At 35.5% G+C, this 27854-nt stretch overlaps 1 protein-coding gene across 2 annotated transcripts in view; it reads left to right on the forward strand.

Annotated features, from left to right (window-relative positions):
• The window catches only part of LOC139135087 (uncharacterized), a 34939-nt gene extending 10830 nt beyond the window's left edge, over positions 1 to 24109 (forward strand). Inside the window, exons 4-8 of one of the 2 annotated variants that reach the window (XM_070702318.1) lie at positions 2894 to 3460; positions 3928 to 4029; positions 4968 to 5214; positions 16226 to 16293; positions 20318 to 24109. In XM_070702318.1, the coding sequence (XP_070558419.1) occupies positions 2894 to 3460; positions 3928 to 4029; positions 4968 to 5214; positions 16226 to 16293; positions 20318 to 20674 (1341 nt within the window). In that variant the 3' untranslated portion in view covers positions 20675 to 24109. Of the gene's footprint in view, positions 1 to 2893; positions 3461 to 3927; positions 4034 to 4967; positions 5215 to 16225; positions 16294 to 20317 lie in introns of both variants that reach the window. The other variant, XM_070702317.1, reaches the window with a different exon arrangement.
• Positions 24110 to 27854: the final 3745 nt, after the last annotated feature.

The raw sequence follows: 27854 nt of genomic DNA on the forward strand, positions 1-27854 counted from the left end.
CTCTACAACAGGGTGAAGAAAAATATTTGTTGGCTGAGAGAGAGTAATGTACTTCTTGTGACTAATTCCTGAGTCTATGTTATCTGCTAGTGTTTTACCAATGTTACAAAAGAAGTCGTTAAAATTCTCAACGATGGAAGATGGTTCTGTAACAGTATTTATGGCTGTACTACTATTATCAATAATTATTTTGTTGGGAAGTTTAGTGTTTGTTTTCTCTGTTTTACCCAAGATATCATTAATCACTTTCCATGTCTTGGCAGAATCTGTCTGGCATTCACTGAATTTATTACTGTAGTAAAGTTTCTTTGATTTCCTAAGGAGGGTGGTCAAAATGTTCCTGTAAGAGTTAAATTTTGCCCTGACTGCTAAATTGAAATTACTTTTGACAAGTTTATGGTATAGCTTATATTTTGCCCTGATGGACTTTTTTAAACCTTGGGTGATCCAGGGCTTATCTTTGTTGTTCTTTTTATGTGATGGGGTAACAAATGGAGCATGTTTAGAACAAACACTTTCAAGAATACTGGAAAAATTGTGGTAAGAATCGTTGACATCATTGTTGAGTAACACAGAATCCCAATTTGTACAAGCTAAGTCATTTTGAAAGGAGGCTACATTGTAATTTAAATAACTCCTGACTTTGATTGTGTTCTCTCTAGTGAAAGCACAATGGAGATTGCTGAATGTTGCAAAAATTGGTAGGTGATCGGATATATCAGCTGAAATTGTGCCAGAATTAATGAAATAGTTGCTGAAATTACAATAAATATGGTCTATTAAGGTTCTAGAGTGATCGGAAATACGTGTTGGAACAGTAATCAACTGTGTAAAATTACTGGCTGCAAGTGTATTGATAAAATTACATGTCTGGAGATTCTGTGAGTCAAGGTAATCTATGTTGAAGTCACCAACAAGAATACATTGGTATTTAGTTGACTTAACTTTGTGAAGGGCTTGTTCAATGCCTTCAGTAAACAGATCAATCGATGTCCCAGGTTTTCTGTAAACTATTCCGATGAGTAAGGTTTCCTGGCCAGTATGAAGTTTGATCCAGAGAGTTTCACTATGCGCTACAGTTATGTCTTCAATGATCTCAAAGTTAATGGAAGTGTTAATGTATGCTCCAACGCCACCTCCTTGTTGACCCGACTGTCTTTGATGTAGAATTAGTTGATAGCCTGGAATACTGTGCAATGAAGGGTTTCCTACTTGCCAAACTTCAGACATTGCGATGACATGGAGTGGTACGTGTTCAATACTATCCTTAAGTAGCATAAGGTCTTCAATGTGCTTGCTGAGAGAGCGAATATTGATATGTAGTAAGTTGAATGAGGCACGGGAAGAGTTCTTACAATGAAATTCATTCAGTTCATCGACTGTCAGTGTATTACAAGTGGACTTACAAACTCTGTCGTCGGATGGTGAAGGATCCATAAGTTATGCAGGACTTTTAATGTTGTAAAATACTGACTCACTATTGTATGCGTTGAACATCTTCGATGGACTTGATGCACACATGTCTCAGACCTTTGTCTTTTCTGACGAAGATATTCCCGTTCTGTGTCCATACATATTTCCATCCAATTTCCTTGAGTTTCTTCCTACTTTCGTAGAAGAGTTGTTTGTTCTTGGCAGTTAACTGTTCATTGATATAGATTTGGTTATGTTCACCTTTTTCACCAACGATATCTATGTCTCTGCTACTTTTGTTTCTAAGTTGTTTTTTGGCTTCGTACAGTTTGTTTCGAAGATTTCTCCTCGTAAAGCGGACGATTATTGGGGGTGGGTGTGCTTGTTGCTTATTTGGTAAACGATGGCTCACATCGATATCCGTTTTTTCGATGGTTACTCCCGCTGCTGCGGCGACCTTGGCGACTATTTGGTCAGTATCTTCGTCCCTCCTTACAGGTATCCCGTGTATTTCAAGATTATTACGACGCGTATATTGTTGAAGGTCATGAATTTCTCTTTCGGCTGTTGTTAATTTCTGCTGCGTCACAGACAATTGTTCTTTCAGTTCTTTGTTCTCCTTGTTAATCTTGTCGACTTCTTTCCTGTTTTTCCTCGAAATATGAGTTCATATATTGCACCGATGTTTGTAGTACATCTAACTTGCCTTCTATATTAGCTAGGTGTTCCACTTTTACCGTAAGGTTGATTAGAGTTGTCTGGATACTGGCAAGTTGAGCTGTGAATTCCGTCGTGTTGCCTGTGTCAATGTTGGCGGCCATGTTGGTTTCAGGCTGCGTTCCTTCACGACGAGGGAAACGTTTCTGCTCACATATTCTACACAGGTCCAAGTCGCCTTGACACAAACGTACCTTTCTAGTAGTTCCACAGTCATTACACTTGAGGTTGTTTGGCATAGTGGTGAGAAATTTTCCAGATTTACCAGTGCAAAACGCACTTTTTTGGGAGCTGATGTACCACGGAACGACCGTACGTGAAGCGCCCTCTCTATCTCTCAAAAAATCGTATTTTCTAAAAACGCTCATCCTATTGCCTTGAAAACTTGTATGTATGATCCGAGGGTTTGCCTTTGTCAGATTCGTTCAAATTGTGGTGAAATTTTCATATTTATTTTTTGGGGCAATTTTTCCCACTTTTTTGTCAAAAAATCGTTTTCTCTAAAAGTATTTGTTGGATTGCTTTAAAACATCATGGTCTTGATCCTAGGGTTGTTTTCTGTCAGATATGTAAAAGTCATTATAAGATGGAGCATTTCATATTGCTTGGGGATAAGATTAATTTGGACTTACAATGGAATTTTCTTATTAATCAACCTGTAAGAATGCAATTTCATGTGGGTACTAGTACTGAGTATTTCTGTAAAATGGGAGCACAGTGTCATTGACACTATTTTTATACTACACTGACCCTTTATTTGAAGGTAATTTCAACTGGATCAACAACATTTGTTCCTGGCCAAACAACTCAGCAAGAGAAAACAAGTACAGCAGTGGACCTGACTACAATGCATGCAACTTCACAACAGTCAACGGGAGCTCCCTTCGTTGGAGGCGATGTGTCTGTAGGAACAGCAGACAAAACAACTGCTAGAGAATCCCCTATACCATCAACAGCACAGGTTTCTAGCGAGCCTACAGATGCTGCAACTACTGCAGCAGCACCAGTGCAGGTCACTCTAAAGCAGACTACTCAGGCCACAAGAGCATCTACTGCTGCAGCAAGCATCAGCCAGCCATCAACTGCGGCTAAGGAGACGCAACAACCGACAACCAGACAACAGACTACAGCTGAGAGGGAAACGAGCAGCCACGCTGTCTCAACTAAGCCTGTGATGCTGGTGACGTCAGGTGAAACAACTGCCAAGGAGGAGGAAAAGACTACATCTGTAGCCAAACAAACCACTCTGGTGAGAAACGTATCATCCGTGGCTGTGACTACTGTGAAAGTAACAACGGAAACACCAGAAACAACTGCTGTTCCTGAAAAGGTAAATGTTTATGCACTATTTCCAATTACTGTAATGTGGACTTCCGAGGCATTGTGTAGATGTAAAACACATAATGGCAGATTGTTTATACACACAGCAGTTTAACAATTAACACAATTTGTTCTGATATTACACTGACCCTTTATTTGAAGGAAATTTCTTAACAAACTTTCGATGCTGTTTATCAATCACTCTCACAGCCTCAGTATGTATTATCTTGATCACTTCTAACAATAATGGCAAGTTAGCAATTGAATTCTGACGTTGAATTCTCACGTTGAATTCTCACGTCTCAAAACTGATATTTAATCAGGTCAAAGTATGACAAAGATGGGTATTGTGTCTTCATTTGAGGAAAAAAATCATTTTTTTAGGGTATGCACAGAAAATTTTGTAATGGTAACCTGTACCTTGCGTATTTACAATTTCCTTTTCAATACTTGAATTGATCTTGTTATCATCTCCAGACAGCAGAATCGGCATTTTTACCAGCTAATGCTGTGGATCCAAAAGCTTTGACAAAGGAGCAGAATGAAGCTGTTGTCACCGTTACACTGGCAGACATGCTGGCAAGTAGCTTTTGTAAACCTTTTGTAGAGATTTACAACTTGTCAATACCATTTCCTGAGCATGCTTAGTAAATCCCCATATGGCATTCATTATTCGGTGGTCTTGCATCCAGTGCCATTGTTAAGATTGGTTCTAGCCTGGAGTGACATATCATGTTTCATGCATTTGTTTTATGTCATAAAATGATACTGCAGTGTTGTTGGCTGCAAGATTTACAAAAACAAGGGGCAGCCACCCTGCTGATTTGAAAAATAATGACCAAATGGTTTTTTGAATGTGTCAATATGGTACTCTAACATTCAGAACAAAATTTTAATTCCAAGGAGTAAGTGATATCAGTTACAATTATTTTATCTTTTACAATTGCGCTCCTATGGGTTGAAATTTCCCCTTCCTCATCACAAAAGCATTCCACTTCTGGCTTCCCGTAAAAAGATATTCCCGACTGCCCTCTCTCAGTTAAAAAGCTTCCTTACTGCCTTCTCTGGCTGATAGGCCTTTGCTCTTCCAGTGTGTTAATTTTTGAAAACCACGATATCATACTCCCACCCTCCCCTCTTGGCTTCTTTGCCTGTTGCCCACAGTGCAAAAGATTGAATTTTCTGAATAATGAGAAAATATTGCCTACATGCCCATACAGAAATCACTCGCAAATATCATTTGTTTCTTGACTGCCATTGAAAATAAAAAGTGCATAATGTATCGGTCTACTAGTCATCCACTCATAATGGTCAGTATTTATTGAACATGCTCTGCTATTAATTCTTCATGGATACATATATGTTATTCACCTGGCCATATTGATAGTATATATACTTTACAAAAATGGGCCAACTTTTACAGTAATTCAGGATAGTTTTCTAGATATCTTGAGGTATGAATTAGAAAAAAGAAATTTTCATCCATAAAATGTTTGTATCTTTTCTTAAATATGTAGCCAGAGAAATGGAACAGTGAAACATGGGAACAACTCAAGAGTATGATTAAAAAATGGATACAGGAATGGATGGAGAAACAGAAGGGGCGAAAACGACGAGACGTCACTGATCAATCGAGTGTATCACCTGGATCATCAGCACCAACAACTTCTAGTTCTGCTGAACCTGACGTGAAAATGGTTGGCAGTCTTTCTGAAGACAAGGATAGCAATTTTCACATTGCTCTTTTAGCAGAGGATGGTAAAGGTGAGTAAAAAAACATAGATTTCTTGGCATCTGATGGATATTTGGACAGTTAACAAGGCTTCATTTCTAGATGATTTCCTCGGTTTCTATTATCGAAATAAGGGTAAAGTAATTAAAGTCATTGTTGTATGGCCCTGCATGCTTCGTTTTTTTAGGTTTTCATGAAAAAAAGACTGTGACTTTAAATAGACTTCACCTTGTAGCTTTTTTCCAGCAAATCTTTTTGTTTAGAAATTTTCGTAAACTATAATACTTAAAAAGCCTGCATGCTTGCAGAATGTCACATATGGTAGTGTATATCGAGAAGGTGAAAACGAAGTTTCTTCTTTACCCATGGAATGAACACTCATATTACATGGAAACAATCGTTGCAAGTAGGAAACAATCATTGCAAGTTCAGCAGTGTAACGATTCAGAAATACCATTGCCCTCAAAGTAACAAAGCCTTCCATTTCAAACCAGTCCTAATATTCACTGAATCTTACCCTTATATGGGATTGAGGTTTGGAGTGAATGGAAATGGTGTGACAAATGTTAATTTCACAACATATATACCTCAAAACGTCAAGAAATTCTTTCTATTTGGTCTCATAGGCAGAAGTAATGAAGGTATAAGGTAATCTTTTTTTCATAAATCTGAATTGAAGTAATATTATCAGGGTCGTATTGTCCATCAGGATATGTGCTGGAAATAGCAAGAATGACATGATTGATATTAAATGTCATATTAAGATTTATTTCAGAAACAGTAGAAGAGATCAGACCTAAATTTCGTATCAGAGCTGCTATTTCTAGAAAAGCTGTCAAGAGATTTTTACCTGTTTAATACGGGAGTCTTGAAGCAGGGAAGTGGAAGGGCAATAGTTCACAAGATTAAAACTGTGCTGTGACGTTTTGGTCACCCATTACAAAATGTTGTACATAACAGTATGTGCCTGTACCATGTATTCGTTTCTGAGTGTACCATCGCCGTAATGAAACAATTTGGCTCAATGCTAGCATCTTGCAACACAACATGCTACTGGGAGAACCATTTGATTTCGGGGGGGGAGGATATGGAGCAAGTGGGTATGGGATCATTGTTTTTCCTGTCAGAGTGACAGCAATTGTTTTTCTACTCTTAGACCTGTATCAATGTTTTATTAGCTCCAATTTGCCATACATATGTGGCAACTGGGAGGTTATATGGTTGAAAACAGTCTATATGTGAGGTCTCTGTCTGTCTGTCTGTCTGTCTGTCTGTCTGTATGTATGTATGTATGTATGTATGTATGTATGTATGTATGTAGATATGTATGTATGCATGTATGCATGTATGTATGTATGTATGTATGTATGTAGGTGGGGATGTCTGGCCGGCCAACACAAAAACTCACAAACCACTGCACGTATTAAGCTGATTTTTGGTGTAGTGATGCCATATATGGTCTTGATCTGCCGTTGCTAAAATGAACTCGTTAATCTCATGGACATGCAAATGAGGTAAAAAAAATGAGTGAAAATGGTCAAAAATCAATAACTGAGGAACTACTAATCTGACCATTGTCATATTTGGTTCTTAGGAACCTAAGGCTCAACTCATTTAAACATATAGATTTGATGTCATTATATCATGCTTTCTTACTCATTTAAACATATAGATTTGATGTCATTATTTGATGCTTTATATTATTTATATCAATTTTTTTTGCCAATTTAGTAAAAAATCTTTTTCTCTTAAACCAATGGTCGGATCGCTTTAAAATGTGACGTGCATGTGCCTTGTGATAACTTAAACTAGAATTCATCAAAATTATGGCAAAATTGGCATATTTGTATTTTTGGGCAATTTTTCCCATTTTTGGTCAAAAAAAATCTTCTTTGAAACTGTGTATGCCATTACTTTCTTATTGGGTGCGCAGGTTCCTATGAGTGACCTGACGATGACTCGGTGAACTACAGGCAAAATTTGCAAAATTTGTGGTATTATTTGTCATGCTTTCAAATTTGGTACACAGGTGAAATGTAGTAGGTCAATCATTTAAAGTCAGGTACTGTCAGTGTGAATGAGCAGATTATGATTGTACTGTTCCAGGCTGAGGTGTTATTTATAGGAATGATGCAATGAATCCCTGGAGACTAGCTCTTATTTCAAGTTGATGTGGTCACCAAACTGCAGGACTGCATATATGCTGTTGACATAATTTGTAACAGTTAAACTACTGACTTTAAATTCAAACCTGCGTGGCATACACTTCAGGAATATTTCCCACCTTTTGTTCACATTAGCATAATAGACTTAGTAAACATGACCAATGTAAACATTAACCAAGTTTTTATCCATCAGAAGGCGCGGGGGCGGGGGTGGGTCCCAGGATCTTTTCTGGCACCAATCAAATGTTAGGCCAGTGGTTTGAAATAAAGTGATTTTTAGAGGCAGATGTGCAAATAATTTAAGAACACGTGGCTGTGATGTACCTTGCACATACCTGGTATATGGTAGCTTCTAATCAATATTCATTTGTGATAACCATCACTTTCTGCTTCTCAAGGTTCATTCAGTGTTTTGTAGTACCCTCTCTCTATGAGATACAGCTGTTAAATCTTGAAGCTCTGAACGTTTCCTACATTTCTCAGAGATAATTGCAAGTCATAAGAAGATGTCAGATAGATATATAGAACTGACCAAAGTTAATTGAGAATGATATCAAGTTCAATACTTGTTTGAAAAAAGGGACATTGACAAGCCTTTAATCTTGATAATGAAAATAGACTTGCAATTAAACTTTGATGTCATGCTGTAATCAACATTTTGACCCATATACTCACAGTTCATCAAGTTGGCCTGAAAGTAAAATTATGATTGGGGTTGACCTTTTAAGTTTGTCTTTGCAAGTACCTGTACAAAGATATATTACAGAATTGAGTATTGTCGTTGAAGTTTGATTATTTTCCATACAGAGTTCAGTTCTGCTTAAAACAGGTTATAGTCCACCAAGAGATAAACCCATTTTAATACTCAAAATGCTGAATGTTTAAGAGTTTAAACAGGCCATTAAGTGGTCACTTGTAGCAGTACATGGAAAGTAGCCCAAGGAACTTTAAATTCCATGTTTCTCAAAATATCACTATACAAATGTGATTTTTTTATCTGAGCTGAAACTCCCAACAGCTTCAGTTTTGTGCTACATTATGTCTTTCCCATTTGCCCTAGCGATTCCATTGACTTGAACAAATATTTCTTAAGTCAAGATAAGTAAATATAGTGCATACAAATTAACATAGAGCTGCAGCGCTGGTTCTTTGAAAGGAATGTGGTAATCAGAAGGGAGATGAGAGGTGAAATTGGTTGCCATGGAGACTTGTTTAAGTCTTATCATGGGATATTGACCAGAGGATATTTTAAGCGAGTTGATAAACTAAATGTGGATTACATGATGTTAAATCCCTGGCTTGCCAGTCAAGGTCAAATAGCAAATTCTTGGACTGTGGTTTAATCAAATGTTAGTATGGCTAGTCTAGTCTGAGTATTCCCTGTCTCTACTTCCACGCTGTATTAAGTGACAAAGTGTTACCAAATAATGTAGTTTTGTGTTCGTAATGAAGTTTTGGGGGAATTTTTTCATATTTCTGTATATTCCCTGCATCCAAAGAATTTGTTGAACTATATAGTCTAATAGTTCATTATGTGGTTTTGTAGTTACTTTTTGACAATGTGTCGTGGACTGAAACACCTAAAGTTTTCACAGTGTTTTGTAAGTGTATGAATTAAATTTATCATTTCCAATAAGAAAGTTCCGAATGAGTAAAATTAATTATATGCCAATGAAACTGAGAATCGGATTTTATCAAAAGAAAACTAAACACCTATGAACACTTTATTTTGTGTGTTCTTAAGCTGTCATTTACAGTCCCCTTGCTCTTGATGGTTCACACTATCAGATGTTAGTGCAGTGGGATGCCTTTCATGAACTATAAATATCTTTCTCAATTAACAGCAGTTTGTAACTTCCCATTACTGCTCCAAGGTAACACTCAATAGGCCTTGTACTAACAAGTTCCATCAAGAAAAGCAAGTCAGTTTTATCAGTTCAAAATAATTTGAAATTTTTAAGAGATAGATGTAATTAGCAGTATTTTTAAATAAAACTTTGTTTTTATAATATACAGTATATGCATGGAAATATAATTTTTACTATAACCCGAACGGGATTCGAACACCCACACACTCAAGGCTTCATCGCCTAGCTGCTAGGCCTCACACAAAACCAGTCGGCTACCGTTTCCAACCCAAAAGGGTTGGTCACAGCAACCGACTTAGATGTTACAATCCTGTGCCCGACCGAGAAACACAGTGTGCATGAAGCAGACGACACAAAGACATATTACAAACACACATATAGTAAATAAAACCAGAAATATTGAATACGGATGTCAGAAATTGTCCCTTCCGATTTTAGTATTATGTAGTGTAAAATGTGACACATTAATTTTCAAAATTTACAAAAGTGTGGTTCATCTAGAATAAACTGGACTTGTATCAAAAGTAATAATGTACAGGACTGCATGTACTGCAGGTATATTTATGAATTTGACTTTAAAATCTGTTTTCAAATTTGGATAGCAGTTTCAGATGTAAATAGACAAATATTAACATGGAAATAGAAAGCAAACGTTATCAATGAAGTAAAAGATCAAGTTTGTTTATGTTTGATAATGCAAGGAAAGATATGTAATTATAGATGTTAGTTTCTTCTCTGTCTGCAGACATAAAGAAACTAATCCTACAACACATCCAAATTTTACAACATGGTATGACTCAGCTTGAAGAGATTTTCTCAATCTATTTGAAACAATAAGATGTAAACATACTCTATGAGTAATTTAAAAGCTTTTAGCTACTAAGGACGAAGTCATTGCAATTTCCTGTGTTCTAAATAACACTGCCAGGGTGTTGCATGGTGAAAGTGATCGCATTTATTCTTTTATTCCAACACATGTCTAGGTTTCATTGAACAGTTGTTAGGATGCTGTTTTTACCTCCCATTTGCCATACATTTATTGCAATTGGGAGGTTATATGGTTGAAAAAAGTCTATATGTGAGATGTCTGTCTGTATGTATTTATGTATGTATGTATGTATGTATGTATGTATGTATGTATGTATGTATGTATGTATGTATGTATGGATGGATGGATGTCCGTCCAATGCAAAAACTCATAAAACCGCTGCATCTTTTAAGCTAATTTTTTGTGTAGTAACGCCATATATGGTGTAGATGTGCCGTTGTTAAAATGAACTTTTTAGTCTCATGGATATGCAAATGAGGTAGAAAAAACAGCAAAAATGGTCAAAAATCAATAGCTCAGGAACTACTCTTCTGATCATTGTCATATTTGGGTTTTACAGTACCTTAGGCCCAACTCATTTAACCATGTAAATTTGATGTCAATATTTGATGCTTTCTATTTTTAATGAATTTTTTTCTTTCTTTTTTTTGCCATTTTCGTAAAAAAATCTTTTTCTCTTAAACAAATGGTCGGATCGCTTTAAAATTTGGCGTGCAGGTGCCTTGTGATAACTCAAAAACAGAATTCATCAAAATTATGGCAAAATTTGGATATTTGTATTCTTGGGCAATTTTTACCATTTTTGGTTAAAGAAATCTTTGAAACTGTGTTTGCCATTACTTTCTAATTGGATGTGCAGGTTCCTAGAAGTGACCTGAAGATGACTCTGTGAACTCAAGCTGAAATTTGCAAATTTTGTGGTTCTTTTTGTCATGCTTTCAAATTTGGTACATAGGTAAAATGTAGTAGGTCATTCGTTCAAAGTCAAGTACTGCCTGTGTGAATGAGCAGATTATGATTGTGCTGTTCCAGGCTGAGGTGCTATTTATAGGAATGATGCAATGTTAGACGGTAATTGATGTTTTAACTGAATTTGACTGACATTGTATGTAACTCATGTACTGTATAAACCCTGTCAATTCACCCAGAAAAAAACAATATCATTACGGGAAGGCTCCATTAACTTAGGAATACCCTACTTCCCTAGAGGATCAATTTCACAGACCTGCCTTTCCTACAAAGGCACTACAAAAGCACCAGCTGGATTAGATAAATATAACAATGAAACATTCTCTCCTTGGGGATTAAAAGTCTTCTGTTTGTCACCCGAGTTGCTCAGGCAAGGAGTCGGGTTTCAGGTACCATACAAGTTAATGCAGTCGTCCCCTAATATGATTTTAAATAATTGAATGAATTAGGAAATCAACAAAGCCAAAATAATTTTAGTGTAGAATTATTAGAAAGTTCAACTTTTTGACAGTTCATAGTGAAATGCCGACCATCTTGGAGGATTAGAAATGTAAAGGCAACTTTCCTGAATCCCAGTTTCTGAACGTCATATATTGTGCTCTGTATGTTAGCTAAAAGAAATTGCTCATAATAGTTTGACATGATAGGTTGGACAAATAATTAGAGATAGAGAAAGTTCCAATTTCCATTTATGGTTGACTTGGAAAGGATAAAACAAAATTACTTTTTAAGGAAAAAAATAGAGTGGTCAATTAAAAGATTGGTAAAGTGATAGGGTTTTTATGGTAAAGCTGGGCTGTAAGATTCCCCATGTGCTATTTATAGCGATTATGCAATCTGTGTAAAACAGTGCAATGAAAGTGTTACATGATTCCTTACAATACTTTTGATGACCTTGAACTTCTCATGAGGGGATTGGCCGGCACAAATCATGTAGGTAGACTAATCCCCTGAATGCGGAAAAATTCCGCATTGCCGAATTAACAGCTTATGACTCCCCAGAGAGTAAATAAACTACCGATCAAGTAGAACAAAAGATCACAATGTTTATGAATATGACATCACCCGTGATATTTGTAGAGTAATCACCGATTGACAGTCAGTTCACACCTCAAGTAAGGTATCTTTTCATATGGAAATGATTTCGAACCGACAGCGTTTGTGCCGGGGAATCTTGGCATGCTGAGGTTGCAATCATTTGTCTCTCTGGTGTGCTTTCTCTGAGTACCTACAGGCTCAACTCATTCCACAGTACTTAGTTGCAATATTAATTTGAAAGTTAAAATGTACTTGGTTAATAGGATGAAAATACTGATAAAGATAACCATCTGAAGATTCTTTATAACCTGACAGACATGCTGTTTTTTATGACGTTAATCTTGATAAGCAAGTCTTGTATACTTTAATTAGAATGTAATTAACTCTCCTTTATATTATTATAAGCAGTAGTATTAAGTTAAACAAGCTGATATTGACAAGTTGGTTGGCTGTTGGAGGTTTAAAGCTGTAAAAATAAATGTATGTGTGTATCCATGTCTATCTGTTTGTCTGTCTGTCTGTCTGTCTGTCTGTCTGTATGTATGTATGTATGAATGTTAGTTATTATGTGCGGATGTATGTATGTCCACATTAAAAACTCCTAAATCGCTGCACCTACCATCTTAGTATTTGTTGGACAGATGCACCCAGAGGTGGAGATGTGAATTTGTTGAAATAAACATGTCAAAGTCAAAAATATGCAAATGAAGGGGGAAAAAGGAAAAAATCCTGCAAATTGCTAAAAATCTGTAACCACTGGCCAGATTTGGTTGAAACTTGGTATGTAGGCTCTTTATAAGTGACTTAAGTTACATTTCTTCAAATTGTGGTGAAATTTTGAAAGTTGTTTTTTTGGGGCGATTTTTCCATTTCTTGTCAAAAAATCTTCTTTTCTGAAAGCATTCATCCCATTGCCTTGAAAACTTGTATATATGATCCTAGGGTTGGCCTTTGTCAGATTTGTTCAAATTGTGGTGAAATTTTCATATTTGTATTTTAGGGGCAATTTTTCCCATTTTTTGTCAAAAAATCATTTTCTCCCAAAGTATTTGTTGGATTGATGTAAAACATGATAGTTTTGATCCTAGGGTTGTTTTCTGTCAGATATGTAAAAGTCATTATGAGATGGAGCATTTCATATTGCTGGGGTATAAGATTAATTTGGACTTGAATGGAATTTTCTTATTCAACCTGTAAGAATGCAATGTCATGTGTGTACTAGTAGTTATTATCTCTGTAAAATGGGAGGACAGTGTCATTGACACTATTTTTTTAAAGTTTTATCAGCTAAGGAGCAATTGCTTGGTCTGCTAAGGCAAATGAGTACAAAATTAACGTCTACTGTATATATTTCTTCTGTTAAATCAAGAAAGTCATTTGAATTGAGAGACAAGCCATATGATAATTTTCGACAGTTTTTACACAAATGCAACAATGTTTTGTTGGATCATGCATGATTAATGGCATTTCATTTTAGATAACACCAGATATGAACTGAATATGCTCACGTGTTTTACAACAGGTTCATTAATAGTAGTGCGCTTCACAGAACAATGAGATATATGTTATCACTATATGCAGCAGATTTTTTTCAACTTTGCACAGTACTCTCAGAGTTCAATCACTAAATACAAAACTTTCTTTAATATGCAAATGAGCTGTTCATTAACTCGACACTGCTCAATGCTTTATGGGACAATTAGATATCCATCAGATAAACATTTGTAGCACGTTTTATTTAATTTAATGCTGTAATTTTAGAGTAATGTCACTAATTACAAAGTTTATTAAATATGCAAATAAACCTTAAATTAACTTGACACTATTCAATGATTCATAGCACATTTAAATATTTATCAAATCAATATCTTTAGAACGTTTCAAAAGTTTTGGTGCCGAAATTCAGAGTTATATACGTAATTACAAAGTTATTAAATATGAATATGAACCCTTAATTAACTTAACACTACTAAATGCTTTACAACACAGTTAGATATCTGTCGTATCGGTATGTGCAGCAGTTTTCATCACATTTGATGCTGTTATTTCGGATTTATATGACTAATTATACGACTTCATAAAATATACAAATGATCTAATTATTAACTTGACAATGCTCAGTGCTTCTCATTACAATTGGACATTTATCAGATCAACATCTGTAGCAAGTTTCATCAAATTTAACGCTGTAATTTTGGAGTAATATCACTAATTACACAGTTCATTAAATATGCAAATGAATCCTTAATTAACTTAACACTACTAAATGCTTTACAACACAGTTAGATATCTGTCGTATCGGTATGTGCAGCAGTTTTCATCACATTTGATGCTGTTATTTCGGATTTATATGACTAATTATACGACTTCATAAAATATACAAATGATATAATTACTAACTTGACACTGCTCAGTGCTTCTCATTACAATTGGACATTTATCAGATCAACATCTGTAGCAAGTTTCATCAAATTTAACGCTGTAATTTTGGAGTAATATCACTAATTACAAAGTTCATTAAATATGCCAATGAACCCTTAGTTAACTTCACACAACGAAAAGCTCTACACCACAATTAGATATCAGCTGGATCAGTATCTGCAGCAGGTTTCATCACATTTGGTGCAGTTATTTTGGAGTTATATCACTAATTACAAAACTTCATAAAATATGCAAATGACGTATTTGTTAACTTGACACTGCCAAATGCTTCCCAGTACAATAAGATATTTATCAAAACAATATCTGTACCCAATTTCACTGACTTGGGTGCCGTAATTTCAGAGTTATATACCTAATTACAAAGTTCATTAAATATGCAAATGAACCCTTAATTAATTTCACACTACTAAATGCTTTACACTACAGTTAGATATCAGTCGGATCAATACCGATACGACAGATATCTAACTGTGTTGTAAAGCATTTAGTGATGTAAAGTTAATTAAGGGTTTATTTGCATATTTAATAAACTTTGTAATAATGTATATAACTCTGAAATTTCGGCACCAAAATTTTGTGAAACGTGCTACAGATATTGATTTGATAAATATTTAATTGTGCTATGAATCATTGAACAGTGTCAAGTTAATTTAAGGTTTATTTGCATATTTAATAACTTTGTAATTAGTGACATTACTCTAAAATTACAGCATCAAATTAAATAAAACGTGCTACAAATGTTGATTTGATGGATATCTAATTGTTCCATAAAGCATTGAGCAGTGTCAAGTTAATGAACAGCTCATTTGCATATTAAATAAAGTTTTGTAATTAGTGATTAAACTTTGAGAGCACTGTGCGAAGTTAAAAAAACCTGCTACATATAGTGATAACATATATCTCAGTGTTCTGTGAAGCGCACTACTATTAATGAACCTGTTGTAAGACACGTGAGCATATTCAGTTCATATCTGGTTGTTATCAGTGGTTGGCATCTACATGACTTGGTTCATAAACAAACTTTGAGGAAATTATCCTGAACTAGTTTTCCCCTTTTCTGAATCCCCATTAGAATAAGATTCTGAGTAAAGAAATACTCCTTTTTAGCAGATGATTGACTTGGTATTCCAAAAATCACAGTCTCTATAATCGATCATAGGAATTCAAAGTGATGGCGGTAAAAAGAAGCCCTCACAGTGCTCAGAGAGTACACTGTCTCCAACATACGGTCAGAAGTGAACCGATTTATACCAGCCATCTGATGACCTTATACAATCTATTGAAAACTGAGATGATATTAAAGAAATGTATGTGGTACCTTTGGTGACTTGTGGGTTCTATGATGTCTGAAAGCTCAAAAAGCCATGATAGCTTTACAACTTTACATGAATTTGGGAGTCCACTTATAAGAAAGTTAAAAAAAATTGTCACTTGCTTGTATGAATTATTTTATAAGTCTATAAATTATGAATTCAGAAGGTCTCTTGTGCATTATAACTACAGAATATTCATTCATGCTTAAACGCTAAAAGATTATCCTCTGTGCTAATCTTACTATGGAGGATTGGGTTTAGTATGTCATTCTTGTCTTCTCCTGAAAGGGAATGTAATTAAATTTACCAATCCAGCGTTTCTTGCCATAGTAAAAAGTTGACTGGTAGATGTTTTACAGATGACACGTTTAATTTTTCAATCCTTTTTTCTTCCTTTATTTTCTATTTTTTTAATTCAGGGGGCTATGTCCTAGCAAAAGACCTTGCTGCGATCATAACAGACAACAAAGATGAACTGGAATCAGAGGTGAGTGCAACTCCGTAGAGTTTTACTAGTCATTGAAGATGCTACACTGAAAATGAGAAAAGTGTAGCAGGCTATATCTAATTCATATTGCTATGATTTTTTTTCTGGAACAAAAAATTTAAAATGTACTGAATGTAGCTTTGAGTTTGACTCTGACCAATGAATAAGACAATATTAAAAAGTCTGTGGGATGTTAAAAATGAAAACAATTCCCATTAACTGAATATGAATGAAAGTTTCTTTATTTTATGTGGAACCTGAGTATCCTGAACTTCAGCCTTACTTCCCAAGCTGCCTTTCAAGCACAGGGTGATTTGATACAAGGTAAAAGTCAACTGTCAGATTTCCATCATAGTTTTAAATGGCCAGAACTTGTAACTTTTGATGATGTTTTTACCATAATTATTGTGTTGTATGTCAATTACAGTTTCTTAAAGGGACAAATAAGTCGGCCATTTTTCATGAATTTTGTTTGATGCGAGATACTACTTATATTGTTTGACATGTCGAAAGATAATGAATGGGTGACCAGGAATATATTCGACCCCGGTTATAGACACGATTAATGAAACCATCGTGAAAATGAACTAATGGTCATGACCATTAATTCATTTTCACGATGGTTTCACTTAATTTGTCTAAAACTGGGGTCGAATATATGCATGGTCAACCCATTCATTCATTGTCTTTTTAACATGTCAAACAATATTAGTAGTATCTCGCATCAAACAAAATTCATGAAAAATGGCCGACTTTGTCCCTTTAAATCATTCTACTCTACCAAGCATCTTGAGATACAATATTGAGCTGGCTATCTCAATCTGTACAAGTGCAGACTCAGTCATTATTGTTGACAAGTGGATTCTGGTCCGACTTAAAACTCAAATGTCAACAACAACACTTTCTATTACACAGACAGACAGACAGTGCATTGGCGGATTAATTAGAGGGTGTTTCATGGGGGAATAGAACAGTTATTTTCAAGTGACATACAAAACAAGAATACTGAAAAAATTAATCAAAAGTTACAGATACTGGCCCTTTAAATTCAATGGTGTGTCACTATAACAATAGATTGTATATATTTACCATTGACCTTGGGATTTAATAAATGGGTTTCAAATGGGTTTCTATCAGATAAAACCGTGAAATTCAATTCCAGTGAATAATGAATTCTTTCACAGTATACATATTTATGTTTTTGGAATCTACTATGTTGTTAGTCGTTTAGAAGTTGAACTTGTAATTTTTTTGAGAGATATTTATACAAAACAGACAATGAACAAAATTCAAAAAGGTTAAAAACAACAGTTACTAAACAGTATTCATACATTTTGGTTAAGTTAAAATGATCGTAAATCTTTGCAAACTTTCCCTGAAATTCTTGGCGACGATTCTTTTTTTCATTCTGAGTATCAGAGATGAGTTGATATATTCAGTAGACGGCTTGGTGGCAGATATATCGAGCCAACTTTGGATTCATCTTGTGAATTGGTGGCAGCTTGCACAGGAAGAACTCCGGGAATTTGTAACTTGAGAGCATGGCATTTATAAATGGAATGAGATAATTGCATCAGGCATGCAATATCTAGGGCCTCTCAGTGCGTGCATACTTCTGATGTCAAGCTGAGAGAGACAACTATTCTTGGTGTTCAGATTTAAGCTGACCTTGTCCTGTCGTGCCAGTTCCGATGGAAAAAATAATTCGATTGCAGTTAAAGTTATGGGGAGACATTATGACATCATAGTGTGCTCAACGGTGACTGAACAAATGAAATTTATTTGGTATATTTGTCAAATATCCATCCCTTCTTGCCACCCAGCAGGCTATAGGGTTCTCATTGGATGATAATTAAGTCTTCAGAGACAACCTTAGGGTTGCCTTGTGGCTTGGTTTATCTTAGGAGAAGGCATTCGACAGTTGCCTTGTGACATCTTTAGAAATATGTAGAACATCATATAATGTGTTCCTCCAGAGTAGATACGTGATATCACACCATATACAGCAACAGGAACAGCTAGATCAATCCAACTCCAGCCTTTCCTTGTCTTTCCTTTCTGAAATCCCTTTTTTCTTCGATTACCCTTTACAATTTTATTTTTTGCATTCTTTTCCTAAAAGGTATCAACAACATTTTTAGGAAGTTTTCTAACTAACTTTGAAATTCCATGAGTTAATTTGTGAGTTTATATACAGAAAATGTCTCTATTATTCTGTAGGCTATTCTTGGTTGCCAGGCAACAGTGTGGTTGCTAGGCAAGCCTCCTTCAGTTATCCCTCGTCTAGCATATCATGGCTCAACTTTGCACTTCTCTTATAATTCACTTTTTGGAAAACTTTCCTGGCATTTGGTGCTCATCTCCCTGGAAATGAGGTGACTTGGATTTTTTCAAATGATCATAAAAGTTGTAGTTGCAAATATCTGGGGCTTACTTTCTGGATTTTGGTCAAAATATATCTCATCCTGCCAGGGGTGCATTGATGCAAATAACATAACATTTGCATAATATTTTTGCTGATTATCCTCGAAAAATCATCTGCTGTATGACTGCTCATCTGAAAGCTATCAAGTTTCTAAGGTTCATAGAAATCACCTTATTCAGTTTTGTGCAAATGAGGATCAAATTGGCAAATTTTAGAGCCGATTTCTCAGTGTTTGGCCAGTTCTCTTCTTCTTGATAAACAAACTAGCTTTCAAATTAAATAGCTCACACAGCAGCTCACTGATACATTTATGTTACTACAGAATGATAAGAATTTTGTTCCTTGAAAGCATAGTCACTGCCATTGCAATCCCTATTAGTGTAAAATATGGGGCAGATTAGTATTAATTTATGCAAATTATATTAATGACCATTGTTTCGGTATTGAAGTTTTATGCTAATGATTTTCTATCGATGTGGATATTCATCTACCCTGAATTCTGCATTATATATACAATCTCATAATGCTTGTGATTGCATTGTCACACGTCACAGCCAAGCTTCAATAGTTTTTACTTTTATCAAGATTTACAAGCTCTGAAGTTATTTAGCCACTGTTGTAACTTTAAAAAAAATTGAAAATAAAACACATCAATATATTTTACCTTTGGAATGAAACAATAATACACCATTCGATAGTATCCATGTTGCGTGCGTGCTAGCTGGTGCATGACTTGTGTCAAGGGTTACCGCCTTTGCATAAATATACTGCAGCATTCCGAGACACTGGGCTCGTTCGAGCTATCACATGTGTAACCAGCAAGACCATAAACACCTCTGATGAAGAAAAATGTCTTCATCAAAAACCCATCTACTGTGAACAGTGAACTGTCACTTTACTGAAATAACATACATGTGCAAACTTACGGGCTCAGCCTTAAATATGGTATATTGAATTGCTAGAGATGCTGGTGCTTAGATTTCAGAAAAATTAAGCATACAATTTTCTCTGTAAATTTTTAAGAAATGTTCAAACGTTTTACTTCAAAATTCATGTGTTACTTTTAACTTGAAATTTGTGTATTTCAAGTCAAAATGAATAAAACGACCATTTCAGTTGTCTTCATATTTGATTTGTAGGCGATTATGCAACAATACTGTCTATGATCACTGTTGTTTCCACTTTGCCAGCTTCATTGATTTCTGTGTTTATGATTTGCCTAGAGCAACTTTACTACCAACAGCTTCTTGCGCGAACAGCGTTGTTGGCTGCCCCTGAAACAGTACATGTTAACAATCTTGGAGTGTTTCCATTCGAAATTGAAAACTGTCATGAAACATAGGATTCCATCATTTTCAGTTCCTTAACACTTAAAATGATTCACAATCACTGTACATAACAATGAGTTTTTGCCAAACTATGGGTAAAATGGGTTGGGGAGAGTGGGGGAGCATTGAACTTTTGAAACTATGATAGCTACAGCTATATGGTTATTGGTATAACTTCAAGTTTTGTCCAACAAACACTTAATTCTCTGTGTTTCTGCCATTAATCTTTACAAATTAAGAGAACACAATTTATTTTTCACTTTCTCTTCAGCTTGGTGTCAAAGTTGTGGAAGTAAGTGAAGGAATAATGCCTGACAGTGTGGGAAGCACTGCAAAAATGGAAGTTGAAGACGGTTCATACGTCAGTAGGAACAAAGGTGTTTTCATAGCATTGATTGTCCTAGGCATATGTCTGGTTTTCCTCATTGTTGGCTTGCTGTACATCCTCTGCACCAGGAGATCCAACGGCGTCCAACACTACGTCCGTACAACCGATCCTGAAGTGGCTTGTGTCAACAACCCCGTCATGGTGGAAAAGGTCAAGGGTGCCAACAACCCTCAAAAAGTGGACGATACTGAGATTGTACCTTGTGAATCTTTCACAAAGGAGGAAATTGGAGAGCTATGAAGTGGAGGATACCCACTCATAAGACTCTTCTGAAGATTTGCATGTTAAAATGTTTTATTTTTAGCTACTATAGACTATATTCTATAGAAGCTATTGGGATGGGTATCGGACCGGCGTCCGGCGTCAGTCTGTCTGTCTGTATGTATGTATGTATGTATGTATGTATGTATGTATGTATGTATGTATGTGTGTGTGTATGTATGTATGTATGTATGTTTGTTTGTTTATTTTTTATGTCTAACAGCTTTGATATTTGGTATACTGGTTCCTACAGATGAAGTAAATATGATATATTGAATATATGACAAAATCTGCAATTTTGTATTTTTGGTGCAATTTTTGCCATTTTTGGTCAAAAATGTGTTCTCAAAAGTTACTCATCTGATACCTTTGATATTTGGTATACAGGTTCCTAGGCTATATCTTAATGTAATATGTTGAAATTATGACGAAATCATCAATTTTGTATTTATGCAGCAAATTTTGCCATTTTTGATCAGGCAATCCTGAAATGAGCTATCAAAGATACCTTCTTCATCAATACATGTATCACAAAAAGTTAGTCTCCACATAACACAGCAAAGCTCTGTCAACAGTTCGGTCGCTTGTTTTCTCAAAACCGCTGGTCAGACAGCTTTAATATTTAGTTTACAGGTCCCTAGGATGACCTTAGTGAGATAATTTCATACACTCAGGAAATACTTAATTTTGTATCCATGTCTATAGTAGCTTCAGGGACTTTGGCAATATGTTAATAGTTTTCATGTGGGAAAAGAATGTCTAGGTGTTAGCAGAGACAGTGGCAGATGGCAGCCATCTTTTCATGTACAATGTAAATGTTGACATTCCGCAATCTTAAATACGAAGGGGAGAAAAATAAAACAAACCGCGGATTGATCGAAGTATGTCAGAACATTTAAATAGAAAGTACTAACATGCGTCAAATTAATCGAGACAGGACATCTCTATTTGTATATTATTGTGATATACATGTACTGTACATATGTATCCCCTACAAAACCACCTCTGAATTTAAAAGCAAAATTTCCCTCGAAGTTTCCAATTCTACTTTGTGTCAATATTAGAATTGCACGAAGAAAATAATTTTTAACAGACTTATTAGCTCCCATTTGCATTACATACATGGCAATTGGGAGTTTATATGGTTGAAAAAAGTGTGATATGTGAACTGTCTGTCTGTCTGTATGTATGTATGCATGCATGCATGCATGCATGCATGCATGCATGCATGCATGTATGTATGTATGTATGTATGTATGTATGTATGTATGTATGTATGTATGTATGTGTGTGTGTGTGTGTGGGTGGATGGATGGATGGATGGATGGATGGATGGATGTCCGTCCAACCCAAAAGCTCATGAACCGCTGGATGTATTAATCCGATTTTTGGTGTAGTGATGCCGTATATGGTGTAGATGTGCCGTTGCTAATATGAACGTTTTAGTCTCATAGATATGCAAATGAGGTAGAAAAAACCGGCGAAAATGGCCAAAAATCAATTACTCAGGAACAACTCATCTGATCATTGTCATATTTAGTTTTTATGTATCTTACGCCCAACTCATTTAAACATATAGATTTAATGTCAATATTTGATGCTTTCTATTTTTAATGAATTTTATTTCTTTTTTTATGCCATTTCAGTAAAAAATCTTTTTCTCTTAAACAAATAATCGGATCGCTTTAAAATGTGGCGTGCAGGTGCCTTTTGATAACTCAAAATAGAATTCATCGAAATTATGGCAAAATTTGCATATTTGTATTTTTGGGCAATGTTTGCCATTTTTGTTTAAAAAATCTTTTTTGAAACTGTGTATGCCATTACTTTCTAATTGAGTGTGCAGGTTCCTATGAGTGACCTCAAGATGACCCAGTGAACTAAAAGTGAAATTTGCAAATTTGTGGTACTTTTTGCCATGCCTTCAAATTTGGTATACAGCTGAAATGTAGTTGGTCATTCATTTAAAGTCAAGTAATGCCTGTGTGAATTCGTAGACTATGATTGTGCTGTTGCAGGCTGAGGTGTTATTTAGGAATGATGCAATGTTAGAAGGTAATTGATATTTAACTGAATTTGACTTACATTGTACTTAACTCTTGTACTGTATAAGCCCTATCAATTCACCCAGAAAAAAAATTAACATGATTTTAAATAATTGAATTCATTAGGAAATCAACAAAGCCAAAATAATGTTAGTGCAGAATTATTAGGAAGTTCAACATTTTTGACAGTTCATAGTGAAATGTTTACCATCTTGCATGATTAAAACATGTAAAGACAACTTGCCTGAATCTTAACTTTGACGTATTCTGTACCGTCATATAATGTTTTCTGTATGTTATCTAAAAGAAACTGCTCATAATAGTTTGTCTTTATAGATTGGCCAAATAAAGAGAGATAGATAAAGTTCCGAATTCCAGTTGTGGTCAACTTTCAACTTGATAACGATAATTATGCAATCTGTGTAAACAGGTCAAATGACAGTGTTACATGATTCCTTATAATGCTTTTGATGAGCTTGAACTTCTTAAGTTGCAAACATTTGCCTCTTAAGTGTGCTTTCTCTGAGTACTTGAGTATACTACTCAAGTACTAAGAAAACTTGTATGAATGATCCCAGGGGTGGCCTTTGTCAGATTCGTTCAAATTGTGGTGAAATTTTCATATTTGTATTTTTGGGGCAATTTTCCCACTTTTTCTCAAAAATTCATTTTCTCCCAAAGTATTTGTTGGATTGCTTTAAAACATGATAGCCTTGATCCTAGGGTTGTTTTCTGTCAGATGTGTAAAAGTCATTATGAGATGGAGCATTTCATATTCCTGGGGTATAAGACTAATTTGGACATGCAATGGAATTTTCTCAGTAATCAATCTGTAAAATGCAATGTCATGTGTGTACTAGTACTGCGTATCTCTGTAAAATGGGAGCACAGTGTCATTGACACTATTTTTTGTTGAAGAGGTGTGCAACTTTGCTGTTAGAAGGCATAGAAAAGTAGGGACAGATGGAATGTATTGGACAGAGTGAGTTTTTGTCAAAATCTAAGGGTCTAAATTAAGATATCTTAATTACCATCCAGCAGGAATTTAAGTGCATTCTCTGAAGAAAGGCAATAATTAAGATAGTTTACAACATTTTGTTATTTTCGGTGTGGTTTTGTACTTGCAATGGTCCAAATTACTGAATTAACTCATCAATCATCAATCAGTTTCTATTGCTGCCAATGCTGCTTCAGGATATCCCACAAAAAATTATTGCAGTTTCCTAAGTTTTCTTTCATTCAAAATTAAACGGCTGTCCCCATTATTTAATTATTACTGAAGTGTGTTGATATCCTGTTAATTGGACGTAATTTTTTTGTGCCAACATTTTAAGCTTTATTTGACGTTTTGGAAAATATTGGCATACTGGTATGCCAATATATGATATTTCTTTGACTTAAGTTGTGTTTGTTGGAAATTAAACTTTAGGTGGTACAATCATAGACAGTGTAATTGTCTCTATGATTGCTTTCAAATAATTCTCATAGTACTTACACTCTTGTGAAACTCAAGATTTCTCTGGAAGTAATAAAGCAGAGTAAATCTGACATCTGTTCTAGTTAGTCTTCTAAAAGCTGCTGTACTTTTTAAGAGTATGCCCCATTACTCTAGGGATGTATTAGTGTTATTTACCAACCAGGGTCCCTTACAGTTTTATAGCCTCCATTAGAGGACATTAATATGAGCCAAAATTTCATGGCAATATTTGGTAATTACTGGACATCATAACCAAGCTCACTTTACAGTATATTAAACTTGAGGCAACAGGTGGAGTCATGTTGCTTAATTGTCATAGTAGGTACGTCCATAGCTTGATCTGGTTCTCTGTGATGTTCGAGTCCTATATATACTGAAGTCAGTTAGAGGACCAATCTTGGGTCCCTGAAATATGCCAAAAGCTGACAAGTTGCACCATAGAAAACTGATTTAGAAATCAGTTTATCACCTAGTGTTGTACATTTGGTCAAAAATTATTAAAAGAATTACAGAAAAATTCATAAAAATTGGTAAAATGTTGCACTAAAATATTGGTGGGAAAAATTACAGTACTCAAAGGGTTAAACTCAAGATTTCTCTGGAAGTAATAAAGCAGAGTAAATCTGACATCTGTTCTAGTTAGTCTTCTAAAAGCTGCTGTACTTTTTAAGAGTATGCCCCATTACTCTAGGGAGGGATTAGTGATACTTACGTTACCAACCAGGGTCCCTCACAGCTTAATAGTGTCCATTAAAGGACATAAATGTCAGCCAAAATTTCATGGCAATATTTGGTAATTACTGGACATCATAACCAAGCTCACTTTACAGTGTATTAAACTTGAGGCAACAGTTGGAGTCATGTAGCTTAATTGCCATGGTAGGTACGTCCATAGCTTGATCTGGTTCTCTGTGATGTTCGAGTCCTATACTGAAGTCAGTTAGAGGACCAATCTTGGGTCTCTGAAATATGCCAAAAGCTGACAAGTTGCACCATAGAAAACTGATTTAGAAATCAGTTTATCACCTAGTGTTGTACATTTGGTCAAAAATTATTAAAAGAATTACGGAAAAATTCATAAAAATTGGTAAAATGTTGCACTAAAATATTGGTGGGAAAAATTACAGTACTCAAAGGGTTAAACTCAAGATTTCTCTGGAAGTAATAAAGCAGAGTAAATCTGACATCTGTTCTAGTTAGTCTTCTAAAAGCTGCTGTACTTTTTAAGAGTATGCCCCATTACTCTAGGGAGGGATTAGTGATACTTACGTTACCAACCAGGGTCCCTCACAGCTTAATAGTGTCCATTAAAGGACATAAATGTCAGCCAAAATTTCATGGCAATATTTGGTAATTACTGGACATCATAACCAAGCTCACTTTACAGTGTATTAAACTTGAGGCAACAGTTGGAGTCATGTAGCTTAATTGCCATGGTAGGTACGTCCATAGCTTGATCTGGTTTTCTGTGATGTTCGAGTCCTGCGCTGAAGTCAGGTAGAGGACCAACCTTGGGTCTCTGAAATATGCCAAAAGCTGACAAGTTGCACCATAGAAAACTGATTAAGAAATCAGTTTATCACCTACTTATTTGGAATCTCAAATGAGATATCTGAGTCAGACCTGTACTCCATACTCGCAAATATCCTGAAAGGTATACACTCACCTGTAATCTAAAATGCCCATATATTGTCGAAGGGGCGTTCCTTGGTACTCAGAATGCACATGTGAGGGCGCTGTTTTTAAAAAGCGTCCACCCGCTTAAAATGTCTGATTGGTCAGATTTTCTCTTTCCATGGTAACTGTGGCAAAATTTGAACAGTGAGAGTATACCTATAAGGTGGAACACGCCTTGGGGACAGATATTAGGACTCTAAAATTTCTACAACTCTTTCTGGTCTACCACTTTGGAGGCTCAATTTAAAGCTCTTGGAGAAAGAAATACTTTAACCGTCTTAGTTTTTCAAAAATCCAAAATTTAATTTTGCCCCATAGAGTTAAAATAGAGAATGGCGGCCAATTCGAATTTCAAATGTTGGGTAATTTGTTTCACTAGTTCCAAATTTGCACGGTGACCCCAGATTTTTATTGATTTGGTAAGAGAAGGGGTGAAAGTTTCATTTAGGAAAATTGGAGCAAAAGTTTAAGTCTTTCACTTTCGAGGCTCATACTACTAGTACTTTAATGTTATTGATATACATCAGTATCCTTGGCGGCAAACTCCCGCATGGAAATTGCCAATGAAAACTTATTTAAAAGTGCCTTGCTCGTGTACGTTGCTTGAGTTTTGAACTCAGCATTCTCTGACAGTGAGTCAGCTAACTGTAGCCACACCTTGGTTTTTTTTCACTCACTATCCTGTTGATTATGAGTTTGGTTACCCTACCCACTGGACTGAGATTCCTATATTGTCGGATGAACATGTACCTAACAGTAATTTCTTCAGTAATTTACGTGAATATGATGTCTACCACTCAATAGATACTCAAACTGGGCTTCTGTTTTAAGCTAACTACACAGCCAAAATATTATACCATTTCCGCAACATATCTTTCACTAATAATAAGATGATATTTGACTTTTCTCACTTGTATTTCACAGGTCATTTTCTACAAGATCACGACTGATCATCTTGTTACATTTGAAAATTATTGGTGGATTATCAATTTTCCAGGACTTTACCACAACTTTCCAGCAGCTTTTAACATTCAAGGACTTTCAAAGACTTTCCAGATGCATAGGGACCCTACAAACATTGTCACTAGAAAAATATCAATTGAAGAAGATATGCTAGGATCTATTTTTCAATCAACGTGTATTTGATGTGCCCTATGAGTCTCTTGTTGACCTCTCTCCCTCAAAGAGCTTCCCACAAAATATATGAAATAAACACATACATAAATAAACAAACAAATAAAGAAAGAAAAAAGATGACAAATCAAGTTGATCTTCAATTTGCAGGACACATTCAAAATGGCATAGTTCCCTGCTTTGCCATCATACTTCCAAAAACTTCATTTCATGTCCTGGGTACTTTCCCTACAATGATTATATTATCAGTATCTATCTATCTATCTATCTATCTATCTATCTATCTATCTATCTATCTATCTATCTATCTAGCTAGCTAGCTAGCTAGCTAGCTAGCTAGCTAGTCTATCTATCCATTCAGACAGACACTTACAGGGCATCTTCTGGTCAACTTTGACCTTCCTCTGGGGTCGGCTCTATGCCTGCCAAAAAACACTCCACTGCTTGGAACGGCAGTCGCAAAAACTCCTCCTTTATTTGCCTTATAAAAGTGATGCACAACATTTCAGAATTGCCATAGTCTACGTAAAATACCTGAAAATGAAAAGTAAAGATTGAACCATGCATTTACAAAACAGGTCAGGCTGTTCTCATTTTTCAGGCGCTGATAGGAAATGTCCTTCTATAATAACATTGTCAACAGGTTCATTAATGGCTCCCTGAATGACATTTCTAAGAAAGTGAAGATGTGTTTACATTATAGCATGCTAGCAATCCGTCTATTTAACATTTCAATTTGCTTGCAAGTTTGTCATATCTCTTGTAGACCATCACAAACTGAATTTACAGACTGGGTGTGCACAATATATACTGTTGTATTATGCTC

Source organism: Ptychodera flava, chromosome 6 (genome assembly GCF_041260155.1).
Source record: "Ptychodera flava strain L36383 chromosome 6, AS_Pfla_20210202, whole genome shotgun sequence".
In the NCBI taxonomy this organism is placed as follows: Eukaryota; Metazoa; Hemichordata; class Enteropneusta; family Ptychoderidae; genus Ptychodera; species Ptychodera flava.